At 47.3% G+C, this 17,073-nt stretch overlaps 2 protein-coding genes across 2 annotated transcripts in view; one reads left to right on the top strand and one right to left on the bottom strand.

The window, feature by feature from the left end:
• Positions 1 to 1,604, top strand: part of PPME1 (protein phosphatase methylesterase 1) — a 78,269-nt gene extending 76,665 nt beyond the window's left edge. The window contains exon 14 of the mRNA XM_058545614.1: positions 380 to 1,604. Coding sequence (XP_058401597.1) covers positions 380 to 398 — 19 coding nt within the window. The 3' untranslated portion in view covers positions 399 to 1,604. The remainder of the gene's footprint in view (positions 1 to 379) is intronic.
• Positions 1,605 to 13,688: 12,084 nt separating this feature from the next.
• Positions 13,689 to 17,073, bottom strand: part of P4HA3 (prolyl 4-hydroxylase subunit alpha 3) — a 36,919-nt gene continuing 33,534 nt past the window's right edge. Inside the window, exons 11-13 of the mRNA XM_058545613.1 lie at positions 16,508 to 16,576; positions 14,682 to 14,778; positions 13,689 to 13,864 (exon numbers count right to left, since the gene is read on the bottom strand). Of these exons, the coding sequence (XP_058401596.1) occupies positions 13,794 to 13,864; positions 14,682 to 14,778; positions 16,508 to 16,576 (237 nt within the window). The 3' untranslated portion in view covers positions 13,689 to 13,793. The remainder of the gene's footprint in view (positions 13,865 to 14,681; positions 14,779 to 16,507; positions 16,577 to 17,073) is intronic.

Genomic DNA, 17,073 nt, shown 5'->3' with positions numbered 1-17,073 from the left:
TGGGAGGTGAGGGTGTCCGGGCAGGGCAGGCACTGGAAATGACAGGAGCCTGGTACAGGGAGCCACACAACTGACTCTCTTAGGCCAAACCACCGCTCAAGCAACTGACCATTGAGGGATCCCAGGAATCAACATTGAAGACCTAATTTCTCTTAATAAGCAAATTTGGGGCCCCTGGATCATTTGGAGTCCTGGTCACCTCAGCAGTACACTGAGAGCAGACCCTGTGTCTAGCCCTGGGTGGGGCTATGGGGAGGTGGGACAGATCTGCAAGGGCTTTGCTAGTCATTAGGGAGGGCTTCCTGGAGGAAACAGGGTAAGCGGAGGGAAAGCTAGGGATGGTCACATTTGTTTTCCCTTTTCTTTCCATTCTTCGCAGTGTGTTTCCTGGCTGTTAGTGACCTGCTATCCATCCCTCCTCGACATTGAGCTCTGTTGTAAATACATCGCACCAGAGGCCACTGTGATGCCGCTGTCTCCTCCTCACCATCCTGCCCGACCGTGTGACACCGGCTCCCTACAGACGGGCATCCCCAGATGTGCAAACCCTTTCGTGTATCCTGCCAAAAGCATTGTTTTCCAGGGCCTTGGACCAACATTGGCCTCCCCCATCCAAGGCTCCTCAGCTCTTACTCCTTCCCTGTTCAGGGGTAGCCCCTGCCTGTTCTCCCTCCCTTGCCTATGGTGAAGCCTCCATCAGACCTGCCACCCTGGGCCCCTGTTCCTGGCATTAGGCAATGCAGCTGGGTCCCCATGTCTCCCCAGGCTCAGGGACCTCCATTCCTTGAGATTATTCTTGGCATGGTCCTGCCCTACCTCACAGGATGGACCATGCATATGGTGGTCCTTATTTTTCACTTTCAAATAAAACACCAGTCAGGTACCTTTTTATTCCAGTCTTACTCTTCCAGGCTTGGAAGACCCAGAGAGGCCAGGATCCCATCCTTAGGTACAGGGAGGGGTGGTGGATAGCATCACAAGAAACCAGCCTGAGAATCAGGTCTAGCCAGTCCAAGCACATGGCCTCCCATGTGGGGAGAGCCCACTGTCCCACTCCCACATGTCTGGGCACCTGCCCTGGGCTGAGGCCAGGCTGCTCCAGGGGCCTCTTGAGCCCTCACCTGCCACAGAGCAACCCAGGTTAAATACAGCCCATGCACAAAGCCATAGGCTAAAGCCTGTGGAGTTGTTTTTAAGAATCAAATTTAACCATTTTCATAATTGGTCCCTGGAGGTGTGCAGAGTGCCCGCTTGCCTCTTCTAGACCCACAGCTTATCTTCACCATTTGTAGTTTCCATGTCACTCTTCATAGAAACAGTACAGCCCAGCATCCTCACTCTTTGCCCTCTTTCAGCTGCCTCATCACAGCCCTGCGGCCTCCCCCTGCTGCCCAGGCACGCCATTTCCAAGGGCAGGGTGGAGCAGTCTCCTGCAGCCCATCTTTTCTGTGACTGTCTTAGGTGATGCGTAGCCCCCTCTACCTTTCCACCCAACAACTTCCTATCCCTGTCCTGCTGCACGGTCCGGAGTCTGGGACCTACTTTATTTCTTTGTTATTTATGACCTTGTTTAAAGAAAATAAATATCTCCCAACCTTTATCGATCTGGTCTTTCTCTACAAAGTTGTCCTTATATCTGCTGATCTGGGGACAGGGGACAGTTCATTGTATTTACTCACTGTAGAGCTCCAGAAACCCTTTCCTGCAGACCATCAGCATCTTATGCTCTACTTGCTCCTCAGATCCAGAATGCCCAGTGGACTGGACAGAGCCACCACAGCCAGGGAGACCTGGATTCCAGTCTCATCTCTTCCAGTTATTTGTGGTGTCAACTTGGGTCCAGAACAAGACAGTCTATGCACTGTCCACATAACCTTAGACACTCATGGGTTCATATCTGCCAACACCCAAATGTCCACACCCAGATCATCTGAGCTCTAGACACTTAAGTCCATCTGCTTCCTCATATCTCTCCCGGATGACCAAAAGCCAATCAGATTGACCATTCCTAAATGTAAACTCACCTCCTCCCTAAACCTTGTTCTTCCTCCAGCATTTCTTAGCTCTGTAAGTGGTAGGTACCATCATCTCTCAAGTTTCCAAACCAGACAGCCAGAGAGAGCTCCCTAGATGGCTCCCTCTCTTACACCCATACCCATATGCAGTCTACCACAAAACACTGTCCATTCTCTTTTCTGTGTCTCCTCTTTTCTACCCCATAGCCCCTGCCCTAGCTTAGGCCTCATCTGTTAGCTAGATCACTTCAGTCCCCTTGCTGGTTCTCTGCCATAGCCCCTCCCTCAGTCATCCTCTATACGCTGTTGGAGTCGTCGTCTTGGTAGGCTTTGGAGCCAGGCTGAATTAGAACCCAAGGCCCACGCCTTACTGGCTGTATGAGATAGCTGCGTACTTTCTCTCTTTGTGCTGCCGTTTCCTTATCTGAAGAATGGGGATCATCAGTACCTACCCCACAGAGTCTTGAGAACTGCCTAAGTTAATATGGGTTTACTGGCGCTCTCAGTATCTGGCACAGGGTAGGCATTTAATAAATAGTTCCTATCATGTCACTCCCATATTATACTTAAGACCTTCTTTACTTAGAGTGGTCTGTGGGGTAGTAGCGTCAGTATCATCTGGAAGCTTGTTAAAGATTTTTGTCCCCACCCCAGGCCTATTGAGTCAGAACTGATCTGTGGTTTTTTTTTTTTAATAATTTTATTTATTTATTTTTTTCCCCCCAAAGCCCCGGTAGATAGTTGTACGTCATAGCTGCACATCCTTCTAGTTGCTGTGTGTGGGACGCGGCCTCAGCATGGCCGGAGAAGCGGTGCGTCGGTGCGCGCCCGGGATCCGAACCCAGGCCGCCAGCAGCGGAGCGCGCGCACTTAACCGCTAAGCCACAGGGCCAGCCCTGATCTGCGTACTAACAAGCACAGTAATTCTGAGAAGTTCTAGTTTAGATGTTCACTAAATATTTCAGAGTAAAGCATGAGCTCCCTAGCAGAGAAGAAAAGTGCCTTGTGTGTGATCTGATTTCTCCCACCAAGCCCTTTAAGGGTTCCTTTGCTGGGTGGTGTGCCCTCTGTCCACAGGGGGGCAGCACGATGACATGCCTGGTTTTCAGGGACACACATCAGCCACTTTTGTTCACCAGGCAAATCATAATAGTCATCCAAGTTTGGGCGTCATCTAATTCACTTTACACACATCTCATTTAATCCTCACAGCAACCTTATGAAGTAAGTGATGTTATGTTCCTTTTACAGGTGGACAGACAGGTCCAAATTCATATAGCTCAGAAGTGGATGTCAAAATTCAAACCTAGATTGTTTCCTCTTCACGCTGTCTCCTGGACAATACAGGACAATACAGGGATCCTGGGCAGAGGTCATTTTGGTCCAGATACCTGACTTAAAAGAGCAAGAGGATGATGACCAGGGGAATAAGGCTTTTTCAGGCCTGATGGATGAAGACTGAGAGTGAATGAAATGTTTGTTAAGCTTATGTTAGGTACTGCGCTAGTCACGTCCATCTCCTTTATCCTTTGTATCCTTGTGAAGTAGAGGCATTATTTTCCCCAATTTAAAGGCAAGGAAACTGAAGCTCAGAGATGTGAGATGACTTGCCCACAGCCATGGCCAGGAGGGGGCAGCATCTTTGTCTGCTGAGCATTCCACCACTCGCCAGCAGAGAAGGAACCATTCCTATGGTCACACAATAGATATTTAATGAGCACCTACTGTATGCTGGCCATGACACTATCCTTGTGAAGCCTACAGATCAGCACTATGAACTCAGGAAGGGAATAAAGGAGACCCCCGGCCCTTCAAATGCAAGATTGCTACAGAGCCAGAAGGAGCCTGTTTAGGTCAAACCAAAGGCCATTCTGTCACACTCCGACTAAAAAATGCCCAAAGAGAACTTCCCAAAAGAGAAAGGAAGGGAAGTTTTGGGGTAGACACAGATCTAATGGTGGAAGGAGAATCTTGAGATTGAGAGGACTCAGACAAAGGCATGAGGGGAGCTGGGCATGACTTCTTGGTGTTGCCTCTTCAACACCTGCTGTTATGAGCATTTATTTGCTGATTAAGGAAACCTGAGCACCTAGTGTGTGCCAAGCTTCCAATGGACTTGGAGACAGAGATAAATAATGAGGCCCTTCAAATGAGCTCCTAGTCTGGAGAGCCTGTTACAGAAACAGTGCCCACATTGTGCAAAGGGGAATGGGACAACTAAACCTCTTTGGTAACAGGACAGGAAATGTTTCACAAAAGAGTTAGCATTTGAGTTGAGCTTTGAAGCATCATCACAAGGTGGAGGTGGGGAGGGGACAGCATGCACGAGCCCAGGAGACGTGAAAGTCAGTCTGAGAACCGATAGATTAGTGTGACTGGAGTAGAGGCTGTGACAGGAGAGATGGCTGAAGGCAGGACCTAAAGGTCTTGAGAGGCAAGAATGGGGAGTTGTCAGAAGTTAAGGAACTCCGGTATCCCATGTAGATGGGTTGGTAGGCACCAGACTAGAGGCAGGGAGATCAGTAAAGAGGCAGTTGTAGTCCAAGTAAAAGGTGAAGGTATACTTAACTAGGACAGTGGCTCAGGGATGAGAGAAGGGGACAGGCTCAATATTTTGGAGGTGGAATGAACGAGACAGAGACTGATTTGGGCAGCGAGGTGCCAAGGACCCTTAAGTTGGATTCAAAGTTCTGTCATCAGAAGTGAGGGTAGGGAGTTAAAAGGTCAAGGCTTCAACAAGGGGAAAGTGCGAAGAGAGCCTGCAACAGGAGTCAAGAAAGCAAAAGGCGGTCACCCTCTTCCCCGCAGGAACAGTGTTTAGTTTATACTCTTCACGCCAACTCTTTTCCTGCCCCAGCTGGCTGTCCCATCAGGGGCCAGAATCAACACATTCTCAGTCTGGGTCCAGGGCTCAGAAAGTTATGTAAACTCAAGAGGCTCCCTTATTCCTAGAGCTGGCTTCCTCTCCCAGCAGTTTGCTAGAAAACCCCAGCCTGTAGCCAGGCGAAACCTTGGAACCTGAGACTAGCCAAATGGCTGGCCTCTTACAGGTGGATGGAGGGGACAGTTAACTGAGTAGTCAACTGTGTGGTGGGGGAGAAAGTTTGTTCCTAATGATCAGTGATGGTGTCACATATTGATCACTAATCAAACTTAAGCTTAGAATAACTGACACAATACAGTATGTACCATTTATAAAGCACATTTACATCTTTTGACGCCTCACAACTCCTCCATGGAGTGGGTAGGGCAGACAGATTAGCAGTGCCATCCTTCAGATGAGGAAATGAAAGCTCTGATATGGAAAGCCATTTGTCCAAGGTGACACAGTTGCACAGTCTGGACTAGAGTTCAGGCCATCTGACTCCCAGACCAGTGCATATCTTCTCAGTCCCAAACCATACCAGAAAAGAGATGAGGGGCAGGCAGCAGTGTGGAAGAAGACTGGGGCCCAGCAACAGGAGACATGCTCCAAGCTCAGTTCAGCCACCAGCTGGGTAACCTTCGGCACATCACTTTTTTCGGAACTTCAGGTTCCTCATCCAAAAAATGGGTTGATAATCCTTAATTCACAAGGTGTCACGAGAGTTAAATGAAACCTAAGTATATAAAGTATAGTAAATGTGTGCTTCCTGCAGTAGTCAAGGTGAAAAGCAGTCAATACCATGGTGCTAACAAGACAAGGGGATGAATTTATCCCGATTGGGAATCCCAAACCAAGGCAAAAGCCATTAGATGCAAGGTCTCTTGGGTTCTCCTCCCCAGCCAAGTGGGGCTGCTCTTGAGCAGAGCAGAGTTAGTTGAACTTGGTGTGCACCTGGGGCCTGAGTGCTGCCCAGTACTGCAAACCCTCCTCTGGCCTGCGTATGTCCTCAAATTTTTTCAACAGCTTTTTCTTCAATTATGATAAAATATACACAACAGTATTTATCATTTTAACCATTTTTAAGTGTAGGAGTCAATGGCATTCATTACATTCACAGTGCTGTCACTATCTATATCCAATACTTTTTCATCATCTGCAACATTAATTCTGTACCCACTAAACAGTAACTCCCCCTTTCTCCCTCTCATCAGTCCCTGGGACCCTCCATTCCGCTTTCTGTCTCTATGAATTTGCTTATTCCAGGTAGCTCATAGAAGTGGAATTATACAGTATTTGTCTCTCTGTGTCTGGCCTATTTCACTTAGCATAATGTTTTCAAGGTCCATCCATATTGTAGGATATACCAAAATTTCACACATCTTTGTGGCTAAATAGTATTCCAATCTATATGTATACCACATTTTGTCTATCTGTTCATCTGTTGATATGTATTTGGGTTGTTTCCACCTTTTAGTTATTGTGAATAATGCTGCTATGAACAGTGGTGTGCAAATATCTGTTCGAGTCTCTGCTTTCAATTCTTTTAGATATGCATCTAGGAGAAGAATTACTGGGTCATATGGTGGTTCTGTGTTTAACTTCTTGAGGAGCCATCAAACTGTTTTCCATGGAGTCTGCACCATTTTACATTCCCATCAGCAATGCACGAGGTTTCCAATTTCTCCACATCTTCTCCAACAATTGTTATTTTCCTTTTTTTTAAATTATAGCCATCCTAGTAACTGTGAAGTGGTACCTCATTGTGTTTCTCTAATTTTTGCGTTCCAAGACAGCCAGATATGGAGGGAGAAAGTGAGTGGGGGCACCCTGGGCAGAGCCCCCATAGAGGGCTTTGCAGTCAGGCATATGAGCTGATGCTGGCTGGCTGGCCCTGCCTGTTCCCACACCCGTAAGCATAAGAGCCAGAGAGACTCGGGGAGCTGCAAGGGAGGAAGGCTCTCTCTAGCCCCAGCACCAGAGGACTCACAAGGCTCAGTGGCTCTAATAGAAAGGATTGACCGAGCAGAGGCAGCAGGATAGATACCCTTGCTCCTCCAGGGTGAGCCCGCTGACAATTCCTACTTCCTTTTTTATTGCAAGAGAGTCAAAAATAAAGATTCCAGAGCCCTAGAACCTGGAGAGCACTGTGGGAGTTTCTAGGGTGGCGGTGCCCCCCAGGGGACCACTGTAATTTTTAAAAGAATATTTAGTATAATTTTTTTTTTTTTTTTTTTTTTGTGAGGAGATCAGCCCTGAGCTAACATCCGCCAATCCTCCTCTTTTTTTTTTTTTTTTTTTTTTTTTTTTGCTGAGGAAGACGGCCCTGGGCTAACATCGGTGCCCATCTTCCTCCACTTTATATGGGACGCCGCCACAGCATGGCTTACCAAGCAGTGCGTTGGTACGCGCCCGGGATCCGAACCAGCGAACCCCAGGCCGCCGCAGCGGAGCGCGCGCACCTAACCGCTTGCGCCACCGGGCCGGCCCCTAGTATAATTTTTGATTTGGTAAAAGGAAAAAAGTCTGTTTTCTGAAACAGATTACAGAACATAAAGTTAGACAAAGTCTTCTCTCCTTGGTGATATATCTGAATTTCCAAGACTAAAGAAATTTTTAAGTTTATCAAAAGAAAAGGGTATGGATTTTTTGGGTTTGAGAAATGTTAGTCTAAGCACTCAGACACCTGTGAGTTAGGGAGATAAGGTCCCACATTTCCATAACACACACTCACACATGAACTTCCTTATCCCTCAAGAACCAAATCAAATGTTACATGAGTCCATCACACCAGAGCTGTAGTGATGCCCCTTCCAAGCTTCTGAAACATGTTGCCTCTCCCCTTTCCACTAATATTGTCATGGGTTTTCTTCTCTGGGAGCTCTTCAAGGACACAGACTCAGTCAGAGTCATCCCAGCATCTCGAGCCCCAGCAAAGGGCCTGGCACAGAGGTGACATGAGTAATGCTTAGTTGAATGAAAGAGTGACAGACCACACGTGAAACCTGTGCCCATGAAAACCCCACCAAGGGTTGGTGCCATCATTTGCTCACTGTGCTCCCATTCCAAGAACCACCCGTGGAGCTTTGGAAATCTGCCTTGTGGTCTTGACATTGACACGCTGTCACTTCACCTTTCTGAGCCCGGGAAAATAACCACTGCCCTCGGGACCCATAAAGTGATAAGCAGAGTAACAGGAGGCATAATGGTCATTATTTTAGCTATGCACCATCTGAAAATGTGGAGAACTTGAAAGAAGATAGAGACAGTGCTTATCTATGGGGATTCATCTGAGACATGCCCTTAAACCCTTAGCCAAAAAGACTGTCACAGCAGCACCTCATTTCTTTGAGATGATCTTTGATTTCACCAGGGGCTATCATTTCAAATGCAAACCTGCCCCTGGCTGGGACAGAGGGACCCTCTGTCACTCAGACTTCAGGTGGAACAGGCCTATCAAGCACTTGATGTGAAGGGTCATGTGACCAAGAAAGGTAATAAAAGAGGGATGGGGCAGAGAGAAAGAAGGGAAAGAGGCAGGCTCTCCTGCACAAGGGGGAGAAGATTGTGGGGATCACAAGGTGGGGAAGAGAGGAAAGTTCAGAGAGAAAGAGAGAGTGGAAGCAGCTGGTGGGGAGACCTCCTAGCTTCAGATGCCTGCTCTGCTTCTAGCTGTGTAAACTTAGGGAAGTCTTTTCTTTGAGCCTTCTTTTCTTCCTTTGCCAAAAGGGATAATTGTTGTGATAAGATAAGGGAGATAAAATAGCTGGCACAGAGAAGGCACAAATGTTTGTCTCTGTGCCCTGGCGCTCAGCTGATTTCAGCTTTGCTGAGGGTACGGCAGTCTGCAGGCTGATACTCCCTCTCCCCACCCCACTCCTCTCCTTTGGCTTCTCCCAGCTTGAGCAGCCAAGGCCCCCAAACAGGGGACTCTTTGACTGGTTCCAAGAAAGGGCAGTTTGTGCTGGCTGCCCTTGGCATTGCTGGACAGGGCCCCCAGAATCAACACCCTCTCACTTTCTCCTCCCAGACAGCTCTCCCTGCCCCTTTGTGTGTGAAAGGGGGACAAGTGAGGTGGCAGCTGCTCCCTGCCCTCCACAGGCACACAATCTTTCCATTGTGCTCCTGGGGCCCCAACACGGAAGCCCTCTCAGCCTACTCTAGCTGTAGGGCTCTCCCCCTTCTCCCAGCTCCCAGGATCCTTAGGGTGAGCACCATACAGCTTTCCACTTGATTATATCCAATTCTCTATTCTTATATCTGGGCGTATTCTAATTTTGCCTTAAGACGGGCAGTGAGCAGGCCTCCTCATTTTCTTGGATTCTCATGGAGCACCTAGCATGGCCTGGTCACACGATAGCTGTTCATTGTACATCTGTGGAATTGAGGTGATTCATTCATATATTCAACAAATACCTACATCTGAGAGGGTTCTTAGCCATTAGGTGTTAGAAGCACAAGGAATAGACCTTTGCAATACCTGGGAAAAAGTTGAAGACTGTTCTCAAAAATTGTTGGCTCCAAAAGATGTTATTGTCAATGGGAGCAAAGCAACCACAGCAAAATAACATGCAAGCAGACAACAGAGGGCTAGTTAAGATCTTTGGAGACAGACAGACCTGGGTTTGAATCCTGTCTCTGCCACTTTATGGCTATGTAACCTCAGGCAAGTTACATGTTCTCTGCCTCAGTTTCCCCCATTTATAAAATGAGGCTAATAGTGCCCCTCTCACTGTGAGGACTGAAGGAGACAAGTCAACTAAGTTTGAAGCCGGGTACCTGAAGGTTACTGTAGATATTCATTAAAAACATGATTGCCTTTTGACCTTGTTTAATTTGCTGTTTTCTTGTTTAACTTGAGGGGTGACTCAGGGGTTGTGAGGATTTGGGAACTTGTTTTGCAGAAGAAGGAGAATGCCTTCCGGGAGGTTGCAATCACCCGAATGGCCAGCCCCCAGCAGCCATTGACACCCAGAAGTCAGATTGCCCAGGGGCTTATCAGGAGTAACCCCTTTGTTTCTCCAAGCTCCTCCTGCCAAGCCCCTTAGCTCTATAAAACCCCTTTGCTTTCTGTTCTTGTTAAGGCAGATCTGAGTGAAACCATGCTCCCACTTTCTCATTTTGGCCAATTGAAATAAACCTCTCTCCATCTCCACGCACTGATGTCTCAGTGTTTGGCTTACTGTGTACTGGGCACATGAACTTGAGATTAAGAGGTTCAATATCAAGTTCTTAGCAGAGTGCCTGGCCTATAGTAAATGGTAAAAATGCGGTTACTAATGATAATGATAATGATAATGATAATGATAATAGGCCTTAATGTAAAGAACATTACCTGGAGTGAGGCTTGTAAGTGACATACAGTGCAATGCCAGGACCCCAGGCTGGACACAGCTGTTAGAAAAAAGGTTGAAGAACAGTACAAGAAAGAAAGAAACAAAATTATAAACAAGCAGTGCCCAAAGCCCCAGTCAGTCCTATTTAGAATTAGCTACCTAACCACAAAGTGCAATTGGGCCCCAAAGCCACACCACTTTCTAACATGACTGGTCAGAGTTTCTGAGGTCATGGAGACTGGCGCAAATGTAGAAGAATAAGGCCTTTCCACTCTGCAGTGTGGTGCAACGGAGGGACAAGCTTTGAAAACCACTGAGTGGAAAGAGCACTGGTGAGGGAGACAGAAGACCAGGCCTCAGGCCAAGCTCACTGTGTCACCCCAGGCAAGCCACCTCACTTTCCACAATGCCTACTCCCTTTCCTCCTGGGCAGGTGAGGTTCAAGAGAAGGAGTGCTAAAGTGTTTTGATAACTAACATACTGGCCAAAGTAAGGTGGGACTCTTTGTAGGTCTAGGGACAGGCATTACCCATTTGCATGGACCTGCCTCTCCTTCCAACCCTCTCGACCCTCCCCATCTTCAAGACTTAGTCAGTCTCTCCTTCCTGTGGTGCCTCTGGGGGGCCTCTCAGTGCTCAGTTCCTGTATCCACCTGGGGCTACACTGTCTTGTGATGATTTGAGGGTCTGGGCAAGGTCAGCATCTAATTCTCCTCTCCATTCCTGGTGCCCCCAAGGGCCTGGCTGTGAGTTAGTACCTTGGCAATGTAATTTGAATAAACAAATGAGGCTATCCCAACTACCCCAAGCCACAATGACCCCTTCAGCTCTTGACTGCAGCTTTCAATAATTCATCTCTTATTGCATCCAACATTTTCACATTGTGCTCAACTAACATTGAACTCTGGGTGAACGTGTCTCATCCCCCTACTGGCCCTCAGCCCCTAGAGACTGCATCCTACACCTCTCAGCATCCCTACAGCACGCCTGGGCCCAGGCCTGCCCCTGGGGAATGCTCAGTAAGCAGCTGTTGCTTAATTTGCAGCCAGACAGTTCTTGGGTCTTAGTTCTGGGTTTGATAACTGTCACTTCTATCTCAGACATTATAAGACCAGTGGATAATAGCACAATGTTTGGAGCCTGACTGTGGGACCATGGCAAGTTACCCAACTCTCTAACTCTGCCTCCTTCTCTGTCAATGGGGAGAGTAACTCACAGGGCTGGGATGAGCATTAAATCATTGATGCACGTAAGCCCTTAGAACCGCGCCCCTCACACGGTAAACTCACCGAGTTCACCATTGCTGCTGTTAGCTCAGACCAACCCTGCAATTCCGAGGCCAGTCCTGATCCCCGCAGCTGTGAAGAAAGGGGAGCAGTGTCGCTCACAGACAGTAGCTTTCTGTCTCAGGCCCGTTCCTCTGGAGCTGGAGGAGGCAGGCTGTCAGTATGAGACTGAGGGCTAGCAGAACATGCCGCCCCCGAATATGCCGCTCTTGCATATTGGTTATTTTGAGCTGTGGGCACTTGAAAAACAGCAAATGTAGGGAGAGGCTTTCTCTGAACTCCCCTTATCTGCCTGAAGACAGATCCTCCAAAAGGACGTCAATTGTCATAATCCTCCCCCACCAGGAGTTTCACCAACCATGGAAGACGCACTCTTATCACTAGAAGTGGACACCACACCCAAACTTTCTCACAAACCATCATACCGCCCATCTGTTCTTCTAAAGGCCCATTCATCTCCCCTAAAAATCTCCCTAAGAGGCCTCCCTTTTCCCTGTTAAGATGTTTTTTAAACCTGAATTCTAAGCCTCCTCAGGGAGTTACTTGTTTTCCCCTGAAGGTCTCCCATGTATACATGAGGTACATATGTTGATAAATGTCTGTTTGTTTTTTTCTTGCTAATCTTTTGTTACAGAGCTTTCAGCTAAGAACTCAGAAGTGTAGAGGGAAAATTACTTTTCTTCCCCTACATGACAGTAATTTAGTAAGAGGATTTCTGGAATCCTGGTGCACTCAGCAGAAATACTGGGGTGTGACCAGGTGCTTATCAAGGCTCTGGAGGAAGCTGGATATCAGCACATCAGGGCCCTTTCCTTGGGGGCCACAGAGCTCTGGGGAGCAGAAATCCTGAGGCAGGAGTGGGCAGAGGCAGCACAGTGTCTAACCACCCAGTCCTTTAACAGGCTTCTTTGTGAGCAAGATCCACGGTCCCAAATTGAGAGACCTGAGCCAAATCGCCTGGAATGTTCTCTTTGCACAAGTGCTCAAATATAACAGTCACTCATCAATACAGCCTTAGCTCATGCTAGTCCTTCTGCTGGGAAATGCTCCTCCTCATTAGACTCTGCCTGTAAAAATTCTACCTGTCCTCCAAAGCACAGCTCAAAGGATGCCTTCTTACTCATTTATCCAAAAATATCTGCTGAATGCCTACTTATTTAAACCAGACCTCTTTCTGGGGATACCAAGAGGAATAAGGAGTGCAGAGTCTAGTGCGAGCAGCCAGGCAAATAAACACATATTGAAATTCAGTGAGACAGGGGCTATAACAGAGGCATTTACAGAGTAGAGTGGGGTCTTAAAGCACTCACCCTGCAGGGAAGGCACCTGACCACAATTAAACAAATGAATAAAGTAATTTCAATTCAAGAAAAGTGTTATGAAGAAAATAAAATTGGTAAATGTGAAAGAAAGTAGCTGGAAGGTCGGGTGGTCAGAGAAGGCCTCTTGCAAGTTGACACTGAGCCAAGAGTGGAATGATGAGAAGAGCTCCGCCGTGGCAGGATCTGAGGGAGCAGCAAATGGGAAGGCCTGAAAAGTGGGAACAATGTTGATCGTGATGAGCATGGTGGTTTTGAGGAACAGAAAGAACGTCATGTGCCTGGAATGTAGACAGAGGGGAGTGGTAGGGGGTAAGCGCAGTTGAGATTATAACATAAAATCTTATACTCTGCTTTTATTCACTCAATGTTATAATGTAAAAATAGTCTCAGTTGTGAAAAATGATTTGTAAACATTTTTAATGACTGTATTAAAAAATCATCATACAAAAAAAAAAAGAAGTTGCTTTCTGCTTAAAAAACAATCATGATATGAGGTACACTGCTGATTAGAGCCACTCCCTGCTCAGTCTTCAGCAGAAGTCAGTGAGTAGAAGGGCAAAAGCCACGGCAGTCAGGCTAGCCCCCTCCCGCAGGCGTCCTCATTGCCACTTCTGCACCCCCGAGGTCAAGGTTCAAAGTGGCAAAAGCCCTACTGACCAAACCCCAGAGACTTTTGATATGTCCTGTTCCCAACAGAGAGTGTCTGAGCTCCAGAAACTTCTCTCTCCAGCCTTCTTGCCCCTCCTTTGTATTGTTCATTCTGCTGTAACTCTCATGGTTTGAGGAGAAACAATGTAAGTTCTCAGGTGTCCCTTGGTAAAGACCACTTCCTTGTCTCCCATTTGCAAGTAACAGGCAATGCCAAGGGCCTCTTCCAGAAGGTCTCTCTCCTTTTTCCTCTCTCACCCTAGCTTTTGGCTTCTGGCTTCTCTGGAAAGCCACAGACTCCACCAACTTCTCTCTGCCAACACTTTAGTCTTCAGGGCTTGAGCTGCAGGGTCTGCGAAATTCCTGTCCATACTCATGTATCCACTTGTTGGCCACTGGGAGAGAATGGAGGAAGAAGAGAGCAGGCTCAGCAGAGCGAACAGTAGCAGTGCTCACTCACAGGGTCGTGTGAGGGCCTCCTTAAATTCTGCACCCTGGGCAGCTCACTTGCCTCACCCTCGTCCCAGCTCTGCTATGGACCACAAGATGTTGCCTCCAGCAGAGATAAATAGCAAACTGTCCCCTGGAAAAAGTCCCTGACAGGTCCTGTCTACTACAGACTAATTTTCAAACTTGTGGGTACTAACGTCACTCATCCTTCATTCATGTGGTTCCTAAAAGCCCACCTCCCCCACAGTGCCATTCCAGAGTAACGAGGGGAAAGGCGCAGCTTCTCCTGGCAATGTCCATCTCAGCATAAAGTCCCTCTTCTCCTTCTTTTTCTGTCTTCGGGACTAAGTGCTCTTGGACACATATATGACATAAACACGTCCACTGCTTATTTTTCTCTTCCTCGTCTGACCATCTCCTCATGGGGAGGCATGAAATGGTGGAGTTAATGGCTTGATGGTTCTCTCCTTGGATTGGGGGCTGCAACTCAGCACCATATTCCTCCTCAGCTGTGTTCAGGGATCAAGGCGTATCTGGTCAGGTCAATAAACTTTTTCTGATACCTGCTCTGTGACAGGATCCCTCCCCTTTTGGGGCTCCCAATTCTGGGGGCAACTAACCCAGAATCTGATCATCTCAATATAATGTGGCACTGTAATGAAGCTTTTAGAATGAAAAGCCTATGCTACTTTCCATCCACCCCCATTTCACTTTACTCCAAACCCTTCACCCCATTCTCATGTCCAGAAAGGCAGATCTTACCCCACTTATCTCCCACCAGGACAGGACAGCCAGCATGAAGTGTGTCGCCATCCCCTTCACCACTCCTATGCAGGTTCCACCAAAACAGTGCTGCATTCTGAAAACAAGAGGGCCCCGCCCCAGGGAGGGTCAACCCAGAATCTTAGTCCTTTGGAAGCACATGACTGAGAACAAATGCATGCATGTCATTAAACAGGAAAACTGTCCATGCAGACTGGGGGCAAGGCATGCATAAAATGGCACCAAATGGCCTAAGCTGCCATTTACTCATTCATTCACGCGTACGTCATTTATTGAGGGCCTACTCTGCTCCAGGCCCTGAGGATGCAGAGACAAATTGTGTCCAATTCTGCTTTCAGGGAGCTCACAGTCTTGTGGGAGAGACAGATACAAAAACAGACCAGGGGCCCGCCCTGTGGCTTAGCAGTTAAGTGCGCTCACTCCGCTACTGGCGGCCTGGGTTCGGATCCTGGGCGCGCACCGAGGCACTGCTTTCCAGCCGTGCTGAGGCCACGTCCCACATACAGCAACTAGAAGGATGTGCAACTATGACATGCAACTATCTACTGGGGCTTTGGGGAGAAAAAGGGGAAAAAAAGGAGGAGGATTGGCAATAGATGTTAGCTCAGGGCCGGTCTTCCTCAGCAAAACGAGGAGGATTGGCATGGATGTTAGCTCAGGGCTGATCTTCCTCACAAAACAAAACAAAACAAAACAAAACAGACTAGGTCAAGACAGTGTGACAAGAGCTAGGAGAAAGGTGAGCACAGGGTGTCATTGGATCACTGAGGAGAGGCACTCAACAAAAACCACAAGGTAGAACAAAACATCCTTCATACAACTAAGAACTGACTTAATTCAGACGCTTACCCTTCCTTATGACACCCCCAGGAAGCAAGCATTATCATTATCCCCACTTTACCAACAAGGCAGTTGGAGCTTACGGGCTTTAAATAATGCAACTAAGACAGAGCAAAGTCACGACTCAAACCTAGGTGTCTTGACTCCAAATCCTATATGTTCTTTTTTTCCCCCTAAACAGCTGTTTTTCCTACACACTTCCTATAGAGTTACTTTAACCTTGGCCATTAGATGTAGACAAAGCCCAAGGTAATAAAGAGCTTTCCAGGATGCAGTGACAGCCTATGCATTCCCAAGCCTAGGAGAGACGTCAACTCCCTGAGTTTTCATAGACACCCAGCATTTACTTATTGACAAGCTTAGGATGCGCCAGGCACTGTGCTAAGTGCTTTAAAGGCATGAATTCCTGAGTTAGGTAAGGGCTGTCACCGTTACCTAATTCTGATTGATCTGAAATCTGGGGGAAATATTCATTCCTTCAACAAACCTCTTCCCACATGACCCTCCTCTGTGTCTCACTTGATTTCATAGCTCTTATTGCAATACGTTGTTACTGCCTGTGACCTTCTCTGCGAGCTCCTGGGGGACAAGGACTGAGTTTTCCTCAGTACCCTCAGTGTCTCCAGCCCTCGATGTTTACTGAATGAATGACTGAAGAGATCAGTTGCTGTAGAGGATCTAAAGGTGAATAAAATAGAGTTCTTACCTTTGAGCAGTTCTATTGTAATAGGGGAGGCAGACGTAATTATCTACTTGTTATATAAGTGTAAATACAATAAAAAATAGAGGCACAGGTATTGTGGTCATCAAGAAGACTGAGAATTATCTTTGATTCTGGGAATCAGGGAAGATCTCTTTTGTTCCCCCTCCCAGGAATAAGCTTGCAATCAGAGACAGCAGGAAAGCTAGGGTGTTAGTGCTTCACTCTTACAGCCACCATCTGTTGGGACCAGACCCCGACTCACCTTGACCACAGGCACGCTAAAGTTCGCGTAGATGAAGGCTGTGGCTCCTCCTGCTTCCACGGAGCTCAGCTACAATGCCAGAGGAAGAGCCCGAGTTGAAATAGCCTCCAACTGCCCTACTCTGCCCTACTTAACATCTTATGTCATTTCTGCATAGATTCCCTCCTTTGTTCCCCTATTTCAACTCTGGGAGAAATACTTATTGAGGGACAATCACCCAATTTAGGAATTAAGGGAGCCTACTCAATGGCATGGGTGTTTGCCTATAGGGCCACTACAGGATAACATTTAGGAATTCCCCCTTTCTTTATCCTTCCAGCTAACATCCTTATTGAGGGCTACAATAAGTCAATTCAAACTTTGAGACCCTCAGGAAGAAATATAGTTTATATCACGACCCAGGGCACACACATACACACACACCCCTGAAGTAAAAGTTTCATAAAACATTCTTACTACATGAGAGACCCTCTGTTATTTGCCATTTTATTTTATTCTATTCTAGTTCAGATTTCTTAAATGCAGACCAGATCCACTAAATTTATTTCACAGCCCACTAATAGATC

This window comes from Diceros bicornis, chromosome 7 (assembly GCF_020826845.1).
Source record: "Diceros bicornis minor isolate mBicDic1 chromosome 7, mDicBic1.mat.cur, whole genome shotgun sequence".
Classification (NCBI taxonomy): Eukaryota; Metazoa; Chordata; class Mammalia; order Perissodactyla; family Rhinocerotidae; genus Diceros; species Diceros bicornis.
Note: the sequence above shows the minus strand (reverse complement) of the source record. Positions and strands in the feature narration are given on the sequence as shown.